Source organism: Leuresthes tenuis, unplaced genomic scaffold (genome assembly GCF_036924035.1).
Source record: "Leuresthes tenuis unplaced genomic scaffold, fLeuTen1.0.hap1 SCAF_7, whole genome shotgun sequence".
In the NCBI taxonomy this organism is placed as follows: domain Eukaryota; kingdom Metazoa; phylum Chordata; class Actinopteri; order Atheriniformes; family Atherinopsidae; genus Leuresthes; species Leuresthes tenuis.
Genome location: NW_027325361.1, coordinates 22182644 through 22199680, shown reverse-complemented (window position 1 = coordinate 22199680; position 17037 = coordinate 22182644). Strand labels below are relative to the sequence as shown.

Below are 17037 nucleotides of genomic sequence, written 5' to 3'. Positions count from 1 at the left end.
AGTAGTAAGTGTGCGTGACTACAGTAGTAAGTGTGCGTGACTACAGTAGTAAGTGTACGTGACTACAGTAGTAAGTGTGTGTGACTACAGTAGTAAGTGTACGTGACTACAGTAGTAAGTGTGCGTGACTACAGTAGTAAGTGTACGTGACTATAGTAGTAAGTGTGCGTGACTACAGTAGTAAGTGTACGTGACTACAGTAGTAAGTGTGTGTGACTACAGTAGTAAGTGTACGTGACTACAGTAGTAAGTGTGCGTGACTACAGTAGTAAGTGTACGTGACTACAGTAGTAAGTGTGTGTGACTACAGTAGTAAGTGTACGTGACTACAGTAGTAAGTGTACGTGACTATAGTAGTAAGTGTGCGTGACTACAGTAGTAAGTGTACGTGACTACAGTAGTAAGTGTGTGTGACTACAGTAGTAAGTGTACGTGACTACAGTAGTAAGTGTGCGTGACTACAGTAGTAAGTGTACGTGACTACAGTAGTAAGTGTACGTGACTACAGTAGTAAGTGTGTGTGACTACAGTAGTAAGTGTGCGTGACTACAGTAGTAAGTGTGTGTGACTATAGTAGTAAGTGTGTGTGACTACAGTAGTAAGTGTGTGTGACTACAGTAGTAAGTGTACTTGACTACAGTAGTAAGTGTGTGTGACTACAGTAGTAAGTGTGTGTGACTACAGTAGTAAGTGTACGTGACTACAGTAGTAAGTGTACGTTACTACAGTAGTAAGTGTGTGTGACTACAGTAGTAAGTGTGTGTGACTACAGTAGTAAGTGTACGTGACTACAGTAGTAAGTGTGTGTGACTACAGTAGAAAGTGTACGTGACTACAGTAGTAAGTGTGTGTGACTACAGTAGTAAGTGTGCGTGAGTACAGTAGTAAGTGTGCGTGACTACAGTAGTAAGTGTACGTGACTACAGTAGTAAGTGTACGTGACTACAGTAGTAAGTGTGTGTGACTACAGTAGTAAGTGTACGTGACTACAGTAGTAAGTGTGCGTGACTACAGTAGTAAGTGTGTGTGACTACAGTAGTAAGTGTGCGTGACTACAGTAGTAATTGTGCGTGACTACAGTAGTAAGTGTACGTGACTAAAGTAGTAAGTGTGCGTGACTACAGTAGTAAGTGTGTGTGACTACAGTAGTAAGTGTGCGTGACTACAGTAGTAAGTGTGTGTGACTACAGTAGTAAGTGTACGTGACTACAGTAGTAAGTGTGCGTGACTACAGTAGTAAGTGTGTGTGACTACAGTAGTAAGTGTGCGTGACTACAGTAGTAAGTGTACGTGACTACAGTAGTAAGTGTGCGTGACTACAGTAGTAAGTGTGCGTGACTACAGTAGTAAGTGTGCGTGACTACAGTAGTAAGTGTACGTGACTACAGTAGTAAGTGTGTGTGACTACAGTAGTAAGTGTACGTGACTACAGTAGTAAGTGTGCGTGACTACAGTAGTAAGTGTACGTGACTATAGTAGTAAGTGTGCGTGACTACAGTAGTAAGTGTACGTGACTACAGTAGTAAGTGTGTGTGACTACAGTAGTAAGTGTACGTGACTACAGTAGTAAGTGTGCGTGACTACAGTAGTAAGTGTACGTGACTACAGTAGTAAGTGTGTGTGACTACAGTAGTAAGTGTACGTGACTACAGTAGTAAGTGTACGTGACTATAGTAGTAAGTGTGCGTGACTACAGTAGTAAGTGTACGTGACTACAGTAGTAAGTGTGTGTGACTACAGTAGTAAGTGTACGTGACTACAGTAGTAAGTGTGCGTGACTACAGTAGTAAGTGTACGTGACTACAGTAGTAAGTGTACGTGACTACAGTAGTAAGTGTGTGTGACTACAGTAGTAAGTGTGCGTGACTACAGTAGTAAGTGTGTGTGACTATAGTAGTAAGTGTGTGTGACTACAGTAGTAAGTGTGTGTGACTACAGTAGTAAGTGTACGTGACTACAGTAGTAAGTGTGCGTGACTACAGTAGTAAGTGTACGTGACTACAGTAGTAAGTATGCGTGACTACAGTAGTAAGTGTGTGTGACTACAGTAGTAAGTGTGCGTGACTACAGTAGTAAGTGTGCGTGACTACAGTAGTAAGTGTACGTGACTACAGTAGTAAGTGTGTGTGACTACAGTAGTAAGTGTACGTGACTACAGTAGTAAGTGTGCGTGACTACAGTAGTAAGTGTACGTGACTATAGTAGTAAGTGTGCGTGACTACAGTAGTAAGTGTACGTGACTACAGTAGTAAGTGTGTGTGACTACAGTAGTAAGTGTACGTGACTACAGTAGTAAGTGTGCGTGACTACAGTAGTAAGTGTACGTGACTACAGTAGTAAGTGTGTGTGACTACAGTAGTAAGTGTACGTGACTACAGTAGTAAGTGTACGTGACTATAGTAGTAAGTGTGCGTGACTACAGTAGTAAGTGTACGTGACTACAGTAGTAAGTGTGTGTGACTACAGTAGTAAGTGTACGTGACTACAGTAGTAAGTGTGCGTGACTACAGTAGTAAGTGTACGTGACTACAGTAGTAAGTGTGTGTGACTACAGTAGTAAGTGTGTGTGACTACAGTAGTAAGTGTGCGTGACTACAGTAGTAAGTGTACGTGACTACAGTAGTAAGTGTGTGTGACTACAGTAGTAACTGTGCGTGACTACAGTAGTAAGTGTGTGTGACTATAGTAGTAAGTGTGTGTGACTACAGTAGTAAGTGTGTGTGACTATAGTAGTAAGTGTGCGTGACTACAGTAGTAAGTGTGCGTGACTACAGTAGTAAGTGTGCGTGACTACAGTAGTAAGTGTGTGTGACTATAGTAGTAAGTGTGTGTGACTACAGTAGTAAGTGTGTGTGACTACAGTAGTAAGTGTACGTGACTACAGTAGTAAGTGTGTGTGACTACAGAAGTAAGTGTGTGTGACAACAGTAGTAAGTGTACGTGACTACAGTAGTAAGTTTGTGTGACTACAGTAGTAAGTGTGTGTGACTACAGTAGTAAGTGTACGTTACTACAGTAGTAAGTGTGTGTGACTATAGTAGTAAGTGTACGTGACTACAGTAGTAAGTGTGTGTGACTACAGTAGTAAGTGTGTGTGACTACAGTAGTAAGTGTACGTGACTACAGTAGTAACTGTGTGTGACTATAGTAGTAAGTGTGCGTGACTACAGTAGTAATTGTGTGTGACTACAGTAGTAAGTGTGTGTGACTACAGTAGTAAGTGTATGTGACTACAGTAGTAAGTGTGTGTGACTATAGTAGTAAGTGTGTGTGACTACAGTAGTAAGTGTGCGTGACTACAGTAGTAAGTGTACGTGACTACAGTAGTAAGTGTGTGTGACTACAGTAGTAAGTGTGTGTGACAACAGTAGTAAGTGTACGTGACTACAGTAGTAAGTGTGTGTGACTACAGTAGTAAGTGTGTGTGACTACAGTAGTAAGTGTACGTGACTACAGTAGTAACTGTGTGTGACTATAGTAGTAAGTGTACGTGACTACAGTAGTAAGTGTGTGTGACTACAGTAGTAAGTGTGTGTGACTACAGTAGTAAGTGTACGTGACTACAGTAGTAACTGTGTGTGACTATAGTAGTAAGTGTGCGTGACTACAGTAGTAATTGTGTGTGACTACAGTAGTAATTGTGTGTGACTACAGTAGTAAGTGTGTGTGACTACAGTAGTAAGTGTATGTGACTACAGTAGTAAGTGTGTGTGACTACAGTAGTAAGTGTGTGTGACTATAGTAGTAAGTGTGTGTGACTATAGCAGTAAGTGTACGTGACTAGAGTAGTAAGTGTACGTGACTACAGTAGTAAGTGTGTGTGACTACAGTAGTAAGTGTATGTGACTAGAGTAGTAAGTGTACGTGACTACAGTAGTAAGTGTGTGTGACTACAGTAGTAAGTGTGTGTGACTACAGTAGTAAGTGTATGTGACTACAGTAGTAAGTGTGTGTGACTACAGTAGTAAGTGTGTGTGACTATAGTAGTAAGTGTGTGTGACTATAGCAGTAAGTGTACGTGACTAGAGTAGTAAGTGTACGTGACTACAGTAGTAAGTGTGTGTGACTACAGTAGTAAGTGTGCGTGACTACAGTAGTAAGTGTGTGTGACTACAGTAGTAAGTGTACGTGACTACAGTAGTAAGTGTGTGTGACTACAGTAGTAAGTGTACGTGACTACAGTAGTAAGTGTGTGTGACTACAGTAGTAAGTGTGCGTGACTACAGTAGTAAGTGTGTGTGACTACAGTAGTAAGTGTACGTGACTACAGTAGTAAGTGTGCGTGACTACAGTAGTAAGTGTGTGTGACTATAGCAGTAAGTGTGTGTGACTACAGTAGTAAGTGTGTGTGACTACAGTAGTAAGTGTACGTGACTACAGTAGTAAGTGTGTGTGACTACAGTAGTAAGTGTACGTGACTACAGTAGTAAGTGTGCGTGACTACAGTAGTAAGTATGAGTGACTACAGTAGTAAGTGTGTGTGACTACAGTAGTAAGTGTACGTGACTACAGTAGTAAGTGTACGTGACTACAGTAGTAAGTGTGTGTGACTACAGTAGTAAGTGTACGTGACTACAGTAGTAAGTGTGTGTGACTACAGTAGTAAGTGTGTGTGACTACAGTAGTAAGTGTACGTGACTACAGTAGTAAGTGTGTGTGACTACAGTAGTAAGTGTACGTGACTACAGTAGTAAGTGTGTGTGACTACAGTAGTAAGTGTACGTGACTACAGTAGTAAGTGTGTCTGACTACAGTAGTAAGTGTGCGTGACTACAGTAGTAAGTGTGCGTGACTACAGTAGTAAGTGTGTGTGACTAGAGTAGTAAGTGTGCGTGAGTACAGTAGTAAGTGTGCGTGACTACAGTAATAAGTGTGCGTGACTATAGTAGTAAGTGTGTGTGACTATAGCAGTAAGTGTGCGTGACTACAGTAGTAAGTGTGTGTGACTACAGTAGTAAGTGTACGTGACTACAGTAGTAAGTGTACGTGACTACAGTAGTAAGTGTGTGTGACTATAGCAGTAAGTGTGCGTGACTACAGTAGTAAGTGTGTGTGACTACAGTAGTAAGTGTACGTGACTACAGTAGTAAGTGTACGTGACTACAGTAGTAAGTGTGTGTGACTACAGTAGTAAGTGTACGTGACTACAGTAGTAAGTGTGTGTGACTACAGTAGTAAGTGTACGTGACTACAGTAGTAAGTGTGTGTGACTATAGCAGTAAGTGTGCGTGACTACAGTAGTAAGTGTGTGTGACTACAGTAGTAAGTGTGTGTGACTACAGTAGTAAGTGTACGTGACTACAGTAGTAAGTGTACGTGACTACAGTAGTAAGTGTGTGTGACTATAGCAGTAAGTGTGCGTGACTACAGTAGTAAGTGTGTGTGACTACAGTAGTAAGTGTGTGTGACTACAGTAGTAAGTGTGTGTGACTATAGCAGTAAGTGTGTGTGACTACAGTAGTAAGTGTACGTGACTACAGTAGTAAGTGTGTGTGACTACAGTAGTAAGTGTGTGTGACTATAGCAGTAAGTGTACGTGACTACAGTAGTAAGTGTACGTGACTACAGTAGTAAGTGTACGTGACTACAGTAGTAAGTGTGTGTGACTATAGCAGTAAGTGTGCGTGACTACAGTAGTAAGTGTGTGTGACTACAGTAGTAAGTGTGTGTGACTACAGTAGTAAGTGTGTGTGACTATAGCAGTAAGTGTGTGTGACTACAGTAGTAAGTGTACGTGACTACAGTAGTAAGTGTGTGTGACTACAGTAGTAAGTGTGTGTGACTATAGCAGTAAGTGTACGTGACTACAGTAGTAAGTGTACGTGACTACAGTAGTAAGTGTGTGTGACTACAGTAGTAAGTGTGTGTGACTACAGTAGTAAGTGTGTGTGACTATAGCAGTAAGTGTACGTGACTACAGTAGTAAGTGTACGTGACTACAGTAGTAAGTGTGTGTGACTACAGTAGTAAGTGTACGTGACTATGGCTTATTTAGAGGCTGCATCGTTTATGCCCTGTTCAAATCTTCCGAAGGACGCCGACTTTTACCAAACTGTTCTCGGTGAATAGATAAACGGATTCATGCCAGAAATAAGGTCTAGGTTTAAAAATACCAGAGTTCCACATTAACTGAGAAGCTGGTTGTTTGAACATTCTGAGTAATCAATGAATCTAATAAAATACAGAAATGGTCAGACAACTCAAAGTCAAATTTGTTTGTATAGCACATTTCATGTACAAAACAATTCAAAGTGCTTTACATAAAATAGAAGCATTGCAGCAGGGAGCAGAAAAAGCATTAAAAATAAGTAAAATAATATAAATAGAAAGAAATAGATTAGCTAAACTGAATCAAAATTGATAAAAACAAGCAACAGTCTAGATAAGTTAAAAGATACTGTGCAGATTTCATGCATAGACACATGAGAAAAGAAATGTTTTTAACCTAGATGTAAAAATGTTTACATTTGGTGACAAATCTCCACTGGCAGTTTGTTCCACTTGTTTGCAGCATAACAGCAAAATACTGCTTTTCCGTGTTTAGTCTGGACTCTAGACTGGACCAGCTGACCTGAGTCCTTGAATCTAAGAGCTCTGCTAGGTTTATATTCTCTGAACATATCACAGATGTATTTTGGGCCTATACCGTTCTGGGATTTGTAAACCATCAGTAGGCTTTTGAAATCTATTCTGTGACTGACTGGAAGCCAGTGTAAAGATTTTAAAACTGGTGTGATGTGTTCAGATCTCTTAGACCTGGTTAAAACTCTAGCAGCAGCATTCTGGATGAGCTGCAGATGTTTAATGCTCTTTTTGGGAAGTCCAGTTAAAAGACCATTACTAATCGAGTCTACTGGAGATGAATACATGGATGAGTTTCTCCTGGTCTTTTTGGGAGAGAAAACCTTTAATTCTGTTGATGTTTCTGAGTTGGTAAAAAGCTGCCTTGGTGACAGCTTTGATGTGGCTGCTGAAAGTCAGATCTGAGTCTATCAACACTCCCAAGGTTACGAACTTGGTCAGTGATTGTAAGGGCCCGAGTCTCAAGGTATTTACCAATGCTGACCCTCTTCTCTTTGCTACCAAACAGAATTATCTCAGTTTTGTCTTAATTTAATTGTAGAAAATTCTCTCTCATCCAGGAGTTTATTTTCTCCAGACACTGACACAGTACGTTTGCTTGGCTGCAGTCGTCTGGTGACAGAGACACATAAAGTTGTGTATAGTCTGCATAACTGTGATAATTGATGTTAAAGTTCTGTAATATCTGACCCAAAGGCAGCATATACAAGTTAAACAGAAGATGTCCAAAAATTGACCCCTGGGGAACTCCACAAGTCATGGCCACTTGCTCAGATTCATAGCTGCCAATTGTAACTAAATAACTCTGGCCTTCTAAATAGGACTTGAACCAGTGAAGAACCACTCCAGAAGTTTTCTAGCCTGTGCAACAGCATTCTGTGATCTATAGTATCAAACACATCCCTGAGATCCAGCAGAACCTGGACTGAAACATAACCAGAATCAATATTCAACCTAATGTCATTTAACACTTTGACCAGAGCTGTTTCAGTGCTGTGATTACGTCGGAAGCCTGATTGAAAGTTATTGAGAATTCCACTTTCATTCAGAAAGTCTTTAAGTTGGTTAAATACAACGTTCTCAATAATCTTGGATATAAAAGAGATTAGAGACAGGTCTGTAGTTGTTCATCACAGAGGCGTCTAGAGTTCTCTTCTTGAGGAGTGGCTTAATGGCAGCTGTCTTTAGTGACTTGGGAAAAATGCCTGATGCCAGTGAGCAGTTAACTATTTGTAGGAGATCACTTTCTACTGAGGTAAAAACAGTTTTTAAAAAGCCGTATGGTATCATGTTAAGAGTGCAAGTTGTTGATTTTCAGATGTTTCCTCCAGGATTTTTAAATCAACAATATAAATTTGTGACATAACGTCAGAGTTATTTCTAGGTTTTAGTTTTCTTGTTGGTCTGTGTGGTGTGAATGTTTTGTCTAATTATTTTGATTTTTTGGCGAAAAAAGTTGGCAAATTCGTTGCATTTCTCAGTAGAGAGGAGGTCTGGGTTTAACTGTTTAGGAGGATTTGTGAGTTTTTCAAACATAGCGAACAGAGTTTGAGAGTTGTTGGCATTCTTATTAATCAGTTCAGATAAATGCAGCTCTCTGGCCTTGCACAGCTCATTGTTATAACTACGCAGGCTTTGTTTGTACAGCTCATAGTGAATCTGAAGCTTTGTTTTCCTCCACTTACGTTCAGCTTTCCTGCATTCTATTTTCCGGTTTTTGACTGTTGTGGTGGTTCTCCATGGTGTTTTCTGTTTGCCCAAGATGCTCTTGATTCTTATTGGTGCAACAGCTTCCATTACATTCAAAGTTTTCAAGTTGAAATGATCCAGCAGTCCGTCAACCGACTGTGCGCTCACTGTTGGTGACATAGCTATGGCCTCCCTAAACTCAGCACTTGTTTTCTCATTAATGTACCTCTTCTTAACTGAGAAGCTGGTTGTTTGAACATTCTGAGTACCGTATTTTTCGGACCATAAGGCACACTTAAAATGCGGTGCGCCTAATGTATGAATTAATTCTGTTTGTGCTTTCTGTGCTTTGTCCTTTCCTCTTCACCTGACTTTAAGTACAACTCGGAGTCATGTCACCTGCAGAAGTTTTCTGACAACTCAGCTGTTGTCGGGTGTATAAGAGAGGGAGAGGAGGGTGAGTACAAGACACTGATAGACGTCTTTGTAGAGTGGTTCCGAACAGAATCACCTGAGGCTGAATGTCAACAAGACCAGAGAGATGGTGATCAACTTCAGGAGGAAGAAGATGCCTGCACAGTCACTACTGATCAGGGGGGAGGTGGTGGAGGAGGTGGAGGACTACAGATACCTGGGATTTGTAATCGACAACAGACTGGACTGGAAATCTGATACAGAGAGTGTGTACAAGAAGGAGATGAGCAGACTCTATTTCCTGAGGGAGCTGAGATCCTTCAATGTGTGCAGCAAGATGTCTGAGATCTTTTACCAGTCTGTTGTTGCCAGCACCATTTTCTTTGCTGTTGTGTGTAGGGGCAACTGTATCGGAGCCAGCAACATTAACAGACTTAATAAAATCATCACGAAGGCTGGCTCTGCACTTGGTCTCAGGCTGGAGTCTTTTGAGACCGTGGTGGAGAGAAGAACGCTGAATAAACTGTTATCCACCATGGACAATGACCAGCACCCTCTCCATCACACAGTAGACAGACAGTGGAGTACCTTCTCTCACAGATTGGTCCAGCTCTGCTGTCATAGGGACAGATATAGGAAATCTTTCCTGTCACATGCCATCACACTGTACAATAAAAGCTAAGACTCTGAAGAACATTGCTTATATATACATTTTATATTGCTATTTTCAATATGTCTAGGCTGCTTGTATTCCTTTTAAGGCTGCTGCTGCAGTGTGATTTCCCAGCTTGGGCTCAATTAAGTAAGTAAGTAAGTAAGTAAGTAAGTCAGTCAGTCAGTCAGTCTGTCTGTCTATCAAGATAGATAGAGGGCAGATTGTTAATTATAACCGTTGTGAAACTACTATTAACACCAGGCAGCTGATATTATGAAATAACAGGAGCAGGAACACAACCAACCTCAAAAATCGGGTCAGAGTCAGCATTTTTTTCAGCTTTTTTTCCCATGTCTATATATTAAAATTCTCAACTATGAAATTACGTATTAGGATTAGGTTATTTCATTATTGAGTCAACAATAATGTCTACATTATAAAAATGCTTTTTTTTTTAAAAAAAAAAAAGCTTCTTACAATCCTTACAATTCTTACAATCCTATCACTGCCAAGAACATTTCTTTGCCCCTGGAAGCGCTCATGGCTGTAAGAAACCTGTTTATACTCTAGCTAAACAGAATTAGCAAGCAAGCAACAGACACTAAATTTTATGTTGAAGGGCATTCTTGTGTATGCAAGTGTGTTTAAAATCTAACTGAACTCTTTTCTTTATCTGTGTTATATCATAACAATGTGTTATCAGTTATAGAAAGTTATAGAAATACACGATTAGCACATAGGATTTGCTCATTTGGATGTGTACTTGTTTCTGATGACCTGTTCTCTATAATGGTAAGGTAGCCCAGACATGCTAATAACATGCTAACGATGATGTATTTCACCTCATTGTACTCATCAAGAGTCAAATCAATCTGAAATAGACCTTTCCTTTCTGTGCTCCAACCCTAATCAATGACATACTGTAACAGTTTGCAAGCAGGCTTGTATTTATTCTTTCCTCGGTTACTTACACAGACACACATCATCACCCTGTACAAAATAGTTAAAAGGAATTTTTTGTAGGTATAAACAGTAATTATAGAAAACATTTAAGACCCATTAGCCATTTACCTGTGGCACCACTTTTTTTGTGCTCCCACCATTTTAGAGAGGGCAAGGTCTACCAATAAAATGACATTACAAATATGACATTGAAGTAATTTTCTTGAAACATTGTTTGTTCTAAACACTGGAAGTCAGACATCATGCTGTTTAGTCTTAGGAATTAAACTCAGTAATAGCTGAATATCACTTTCTGTGCATTTCTCAAAACATTTTGAATTCTGTACCCTTTAGTAGCTACAGTATTAGTAATTAAGTTCACTTTTGTGGGCTGGACAGATGCCTCCATACAATGTTATATATTGTATGTCTCATGTATTTTATTTTCATCTACATTATTGATTTTAGACACTTAATGTGTCAACCAATATAATTTGAAATGGATTTGATTAACAAAACAATGAAGCACAACCAGGTGTACAACACTGTATTATGCAAACGAAACTGAGCAAACTCGGAGCCCAAATTTCCAAATAATTTAGGGTATCTGTGGCAGACGATTGGATCAGAATCTGCGTATCACAGAAGTAACTGTGTGTAAAGGTAAATCTTTTGGCAGAAAGCTGACTTCTTGTCAGAAGAATTTAATTTATCTACATTTAATTCTTTATCTCTTACTTTTATAACAAACCAAACTGAATGAATATCGGTTTTCAGTTAGGGGAGTTGCAATCAATTTGTATCAAAACCCACTCCTTTCAAGCTACATTCTGTTGGTATTGATCTTGTCCTCATTATGAAGGACATGCAGACACATGTTTCGTAGTAAAAGCAGTTTCAAGGTTTCTATGTATGTCGTATAAAGAAGACAGTGAATAGAAAAATTCTAGGACAATCATCCAGCCTAGCATAGATCTTATTGTACAAAAGTTTTAATGGTTTTTTTTCATAGACATTATTAACATCAACAAGAGCATACTTTCAAATAGAAATTTAGGGTAGGCTATGTAAAACCACATAAAATGTCACTGTCAAAAAAATAAACAACACCCAGTGATCTGTTCTACTGTTGTTCTCTCTTGCTTTGAAATCTGAGCACCTGACATTAGTAATTCTATTGCTGCCTGATGGAAAGCTTGAATGGGCTTTTTTTTAAAGGCATATGCAAAAAGGTCTTCTTGTTCAAATTCAGAGCTCTGTATTTGAAAAGGTAAAGCAAAATGGTTTTGTGTACCGGGATATTATAAAAAATATTGGGCCATTAAATCCCTACTTCGTGTAAGTTGAAAGGTTTTTCTTGTCACGGCTGCATTTGCAAAACTGGATGCTGCTTGAAGCAGCCATCTCTGTCTCTTTCTCTGTGTTTCCAATCAGAAAGGAGAGAATTAAGCAACTTTGTGTACAGCACAGATGGCCTAATACAACAGCTTTGAAGAAATTATGATAATCATCTTATATCTGGCCACATAGCCTCATTCATCACCCTGGCATTTTCAGCAGGTTAAGATCTCAAAGCTGAGATAGCCTGAACCAACTCCTTCCATCCTACTTACAGGGAACGTGAACACGTTCAAATCAATACTTACACCATCTGAAAAATCTGACACTGACTCTTGGTGGCCATTAAATCAAGGGCAATTATATCTACCAACACTGAATGTAGTGGGTCCACTGCTCCACTCTATCACTGAAAACATCAACACTGGGTTGCATTGTTGTATTGCTATCAAATGTGTTGTGACAATTCTCACTTAAAACATTTCTTCTGTTATTGAAATCTTTTTTGTCATGGAAGAACATTACATGGATTTTTACAGTGTATGACCATCAACATTTACAGGCAGGGCAACTGAGTTAATCTAACAGGACTGAGCCTCAATTTGAGGCTGCACAGACTGTCTTTTAGGACATAGTATTTTTGAGAAAGCCCTTCGAAAACTGTTGTGGCACAGAGGGTACAAGAATGGGTTGATGGCTGAGTTCAGCCACAGAAGCCAGAATGTGATCTCATACCAGTAGTTTGCCACACATTCACCGCTACAGGCAGCACGGATAATCATTAACAGAGTGTATGGAGCCCAGCAAATCCCAAAAATGCAGACTATAATTGCCAATGATTTGGCAATCTTTTTATCTCGGGAAAGACGAGATACCGGAGTTCTTCGGCCAGGTGCCATGCAGGAGGCTGTGTGCTGAAACAGCCTTGAGTTTTTTCTTTGTGGAGAATATTTCTCCCTCTGCACAAAGATCTGACTGGTGTCAGGGTACCCACTGGAAGAGGGAGACAGAATGTCATCGTCTTCGATAACCGCAGACACAGCAGCGGGCTCGCTGCATGTCACCTTCCGAGTCTTGACAAAAAACACAGACCAGCCCCCTCCTTCTTTGTGCCTCTTAACTTTCTTCTGGGGCCTGACTTCATCGTCCGCGCAGGCATTCCCGTTCTTATTCCTCTGGTGGATGTTCAGGTAGATGCTGAGGTTAAAGAAGGCCACTGACACAAACGGGGTGAAGAACTCAAAAGTAGAGGCGCTGAGCAGGAAGTACCATGTGAAATAAAACTCTGCGTAGCACTCGTGGGCCGGTACAATGCTGTGGCCAACAATCGTCTCCCAGAAAATAATGGCAGGACCGTAAAGGAGGAAGGCCAACACCCATACTGCCACCATCTTCAACACTGCCTGGCGGGTCATGTTCCTCTGCGCTCTGTATTTAACCTGTGTGAAAAGAGAGGCACACATGTGACTCACAGCAGTGCTCCATAAACTCTGCTCCATCGCATCACTGTTTGTGATATTTCAAAGCACCACAGCTGCTCTCACACAAACAGACTGACAGATACTCTGGCTTCGGCAGAGTCTCTTCTTCAAATCAAGGTCTTACTGTATAGCACAAGAGCGGCAGAGAGACGCTGTAAATAAAACCCACTCATAACTTGTTCCACAGTGTGACACTGAAGCCAAAGAGTGCAGGGGAATGTTGAGCTGAGAAACACATGCACTGATGCTATATGGGCATAAAAGAGACATCTGGTTTCCCATTACTCATTCTCTCTGAGCTTGCCGCATTTCAACGTCACCTCCTCTCAGTGTAAACTACTATTTAGAAGGGCCCCTGTATTTACCATTTTTTTTATAGTTGCTCTGTTCTGTGCCTCAAACTCTCTCCCTATGGTTGCAGCAGCTGAGTATGTCACCATGAGACAGTAGTGCTGCTGGCTCCTAAAGATAGACTTTTAAAAAACAAGAACTTAATAATAATGATAATGAGACGGGAGACTCATCGGGATCGTTCATAATTGACTCTGGCCCCACTCATGAGAGTCCACTTCAAAAGCAAAGATGCTTCAACTGGAAGTGAAAGAGATCCTGCTCTCTGTGGGTTTGAAATAAAGAATAAAGGGAAAACATTTCATCCACAGCTACCGTCAGTCAAAATTAAATCAAAGAAGCCAAGGAGACGTCGCTGCCTAACCCTAAAAAGCACCTGTAAAAAGAAGATCTATCTGTAAATGGCATCTAACACATAGGAAATTAAAAAACAACACAGATTGTGAGATTGTTATGAATACTTGCATGGAAGTAACAAACCAGCCTGACAGATCTTTTCACTTCATTGATTAATTCTGGTCAAATGGGAGGAACTGTCTTTAAATTTCTATTGGATGACAGATTGATTTATGATTGATTTAGGCATGAATTTTATTTGATTCATGATTTTAAATTACTCCTTCACAGACGTTTGGCATTCTACTTAAAAATCAAATTGAGTGACTCACATGACAGAGTTTAAAAAGAATAATCAAGATAAAATAAGCAGGGGGAGAAGGAAACATATTTTCTTTAGCCTTTTTAGCCTCTAGAATATAGCCTCAAGTTCATGTGAAGCTTAAGGTAGACCTAGTTTCCTCTCAACTGAACCACTCTGCCTCCCCAAAGACCACATCTTCCAAATTTTACACCCTCTTAAGGATCATGAAAAATGTATCTGACAGCTGGGATGACCACAGTTACATCACTATGGCATCATTTGAGTTATAGAAGTGTGAAGCATCCTTTTGTTTAGACGCTAGATTTTTTTTTGTCTGGTTGCTCCAGGTGATATTTTGTATGTACACACCCTGATTTCCAACATTAGGACAGAAGTGTAAGATCAGCCTCTAAAATAGTAAATCCGTACAAATTAATCCTTCATAACCAAACTCCTGAACATTTCTATCCACTGCTTTAAAAGAAAATGGGAAACATATCTTACTACTTTTCAAGACTATATTCATTATCAATATGAGTAAGGGTTACTCCACTGAATACATTTAGAATTAGAATAACTTTACAACTTTATTAAATGCGGGGGTGTGTGTCTGATTTCTAAATGACGTCATTTTCAACGTCCCTGTGTGTGATACGCAAATTGGGAAAGATCTACCTCCAGTTTGGTTTGTTCTTATACAAATCAAGCTTGTCAGCGGACGTGTATTTCAATCAGCAGAAAAGGAAAAAAAACTAAAAAGACCTGAGGTTTACTTTAAAAAACTGTGTATGTATGTTACTGGGTAAAAACATAAAATTCAGACATTAGGGCGGCAAAGCCTTAACTGAGTTACTGAGTAGAGAATCTGAATTCTGCCGATGTCTTCTTTAGCTTTTTCTGATCAAATACCACAGCTTCCAAGTTTACACTCGCAATGAACTGCAGCATAACATCCAAAGACCCAAACACAAAAAAAATGTAGCTGTTTACATAGACTGAGTAGAACTGTGCAAAAAGAAGTCAGCAAAATTTCATCTGGATAATCTTAGGAGTAGTGTTTTGGCTGGTTGTCATGGTCTATGGGTTTTTGTTATGTTTCAGTGTTTCTCTGTTATTCTGATTTAGATGTTTTCTGTTGTTTTTTTTTCATCTGACAAATTTGGATTATTACCTTTTGACAGCAATGAAATGCAACCAAAATTAAAAATTTTTATCCCTATCATCTCTCTTTCCACACTCTCTGTGCAGAGTGATTATTTTAGAAGTTAGAACTGAACAATTAGAACAATTAGGTAACTATCCAGGTTCTTCCACGGCAATCGCACTGATAAGGGTAGCTGCACTGAAGATGTCTCTGCAGCCATTTTTCTGCAGCAGATCATCAGCAGTGTTGGCTTGATTAATAAGCCAGCTGATTAATGAGATGACCAGTTAATCAGTCTATCACTAGATTCTTATTTCCAGTGTTAATGCTTGCACTGATAAAAAAAAAATCATCAGCTAAAATAAATAAAAAAGTGGATCAAAACGTGGAATAAAACCACACGCTCTGGTGAAAGAATTAAACTGTAGAAAATGACATTTCAGGGAGCGAAACCTTTTACAGCTGCCAGTGGTAGTCTGCTATGTGTGCGTGCAAATGTGTGTGTTTGTGTGTGTGGTAATGAGCACCTCCACAGCCCATACTTACTGCCCTTGTGACTGACAGGAAGCGGTCATAACTAATGAGGACGATGTTGAAGACGGACGCGGTGCAGAGCAGGTAGTCCATGACCAGCCACACTTTACAAAGCCCCTTACCCAGCATCCACCTGCCAGTCAGGTTGTAGGGGATGTACACTGGGATGCAGAAGGCACCTGGAACACACACCCACACACTGCATGATGATTCAACACCTCCAACTATTAACCTCCAAACCTCCCCATAGTCTGGATGTGAGATCTATTAGGCTGCATGTTACCCTGAAAAAAACCCTGCAGAGAGTAAATCAGATACACTTTAGGTACAAAAAACATGGTTGCTTCTAAAGAGAAGGCTGTAATTTACTGTGTGCTGCAGATAACAGAAGCATACAAAAGGGATGTGAATGGCCAGCTGATATGAAATAGAGGGATGTCACAAGTACGCACAATAGTGTGTAGTAATGCGCATGAATTAAGTAAAAATACAAAAATAAATAAAATGATAATAATGAAAAATACACAAACTTCATAAATCAGTAGAGGTGCATTAATTACAGTGTAATAAATTAGCCTTTTTGGGGATAGGGTCGTATTCAATAAGCCTTTAAGGAGAGAAACTATTTGTGCGAAGTAACACTCACGAGACAAAGGAGACCACCAACTCACCCACGAGAAAATCAGATATGGCGAGGTTCAGAAAGAAGTAGTTGCTTTGATTTCTTAGGGTTTTATCCACGATAAAAGCCATGATGACGAGTGCGTTCCCAGCCACCACGACAATGACTAGAGTCACCATGAGGACCGATAAGATCACCACCAGGTACCCCGGGAGGACAGTCCCAGTCTCAGACACCGCAGGCGTCAAGTTGCCGCTGGAGTTGGACTCCAGGATGTGCGCGCCCATAGCTAATTCACAGCCAGAATCATTGTAGACTTCTTTCGCAGTACGCACTGAAACACCGGACAAGTCCAGCGACGCGTCCGAACGGTCCGCGCCACTTCGGCGAGGAGCTGAGCGAAGACCTGTGGCTGAATGAAGCCACTTTTCCCAAATGTCCCATTTTTAACCCCCGCCACGGTGTTCCTCCCACAAATAGAACTCAAAGTTCGTGTTAGTGTGTGGTTTTCCTATTCTAAACAATAATATAATTTACTTAACAAGCGTAGATCCTATGAGTGTTCTCTCCCCTCTGGACTCTCAGTTATGAGCGCGGCTGCTGGATGTACGCGTACCGCAGGGCGCACAGTTGATTTTGTCACCA

At 40.2% G+C, this 17037-nt stretch overlaps 1 protein-coding gene across 1 annotated transcript; it reads right to left on the bottom strand.

The window, feature by feature from the left end:
- Positions 1-11278: 11278 nt before the first annotated feature.
- LOC140312213 (histamine H3 receptor) lies at positions 11279-16763 on the bottom strand. The gene is made up of 3 exons (XM_072389926.1): positions 16442-16763; positions 15783-15949; positions 11279-13059 (listed from the first exon to the last, which is right to left on the bottom strand). Exons 1-3 carry the CDS (start codon positions 16677-16679, stop codon positions 12202-12204), a joined length of 1263 nt encoding a protein of 420 aa, XP_072246027.1. The 5' UTR covers positions 16680-16763; the 3' UTR covers positions 11279-12201.
- Between the last annotated feature and the right edge of the window lie 274 nt (positions 16764-17037).

Bases quoted from the DNA above. Each gene is read 5' to 3' on its own strand.
- LOC140312213 (XM_072389926.1), bottom strand. From the start codon at position 16,679: ATGGGCGCGCACATCCTGGAGTCCAACTCCAGCGGCAACTTGACGCCT. The intron at 15,950-16,441 runs GTGAGTTGGTGG...TGTGTGTTCCAG, and splicing joins CATATCTGATTTTCTCGTGG to GTGCCTTCTGCATCCCAGTG. The intron at 13,060-15,782 runs GTAAGTATGGGC...CTTTTCACACAG, and splicing joins TCCTGTCAGTCACAAGGGCA to GTTAAATACAGAGCGCAGAG.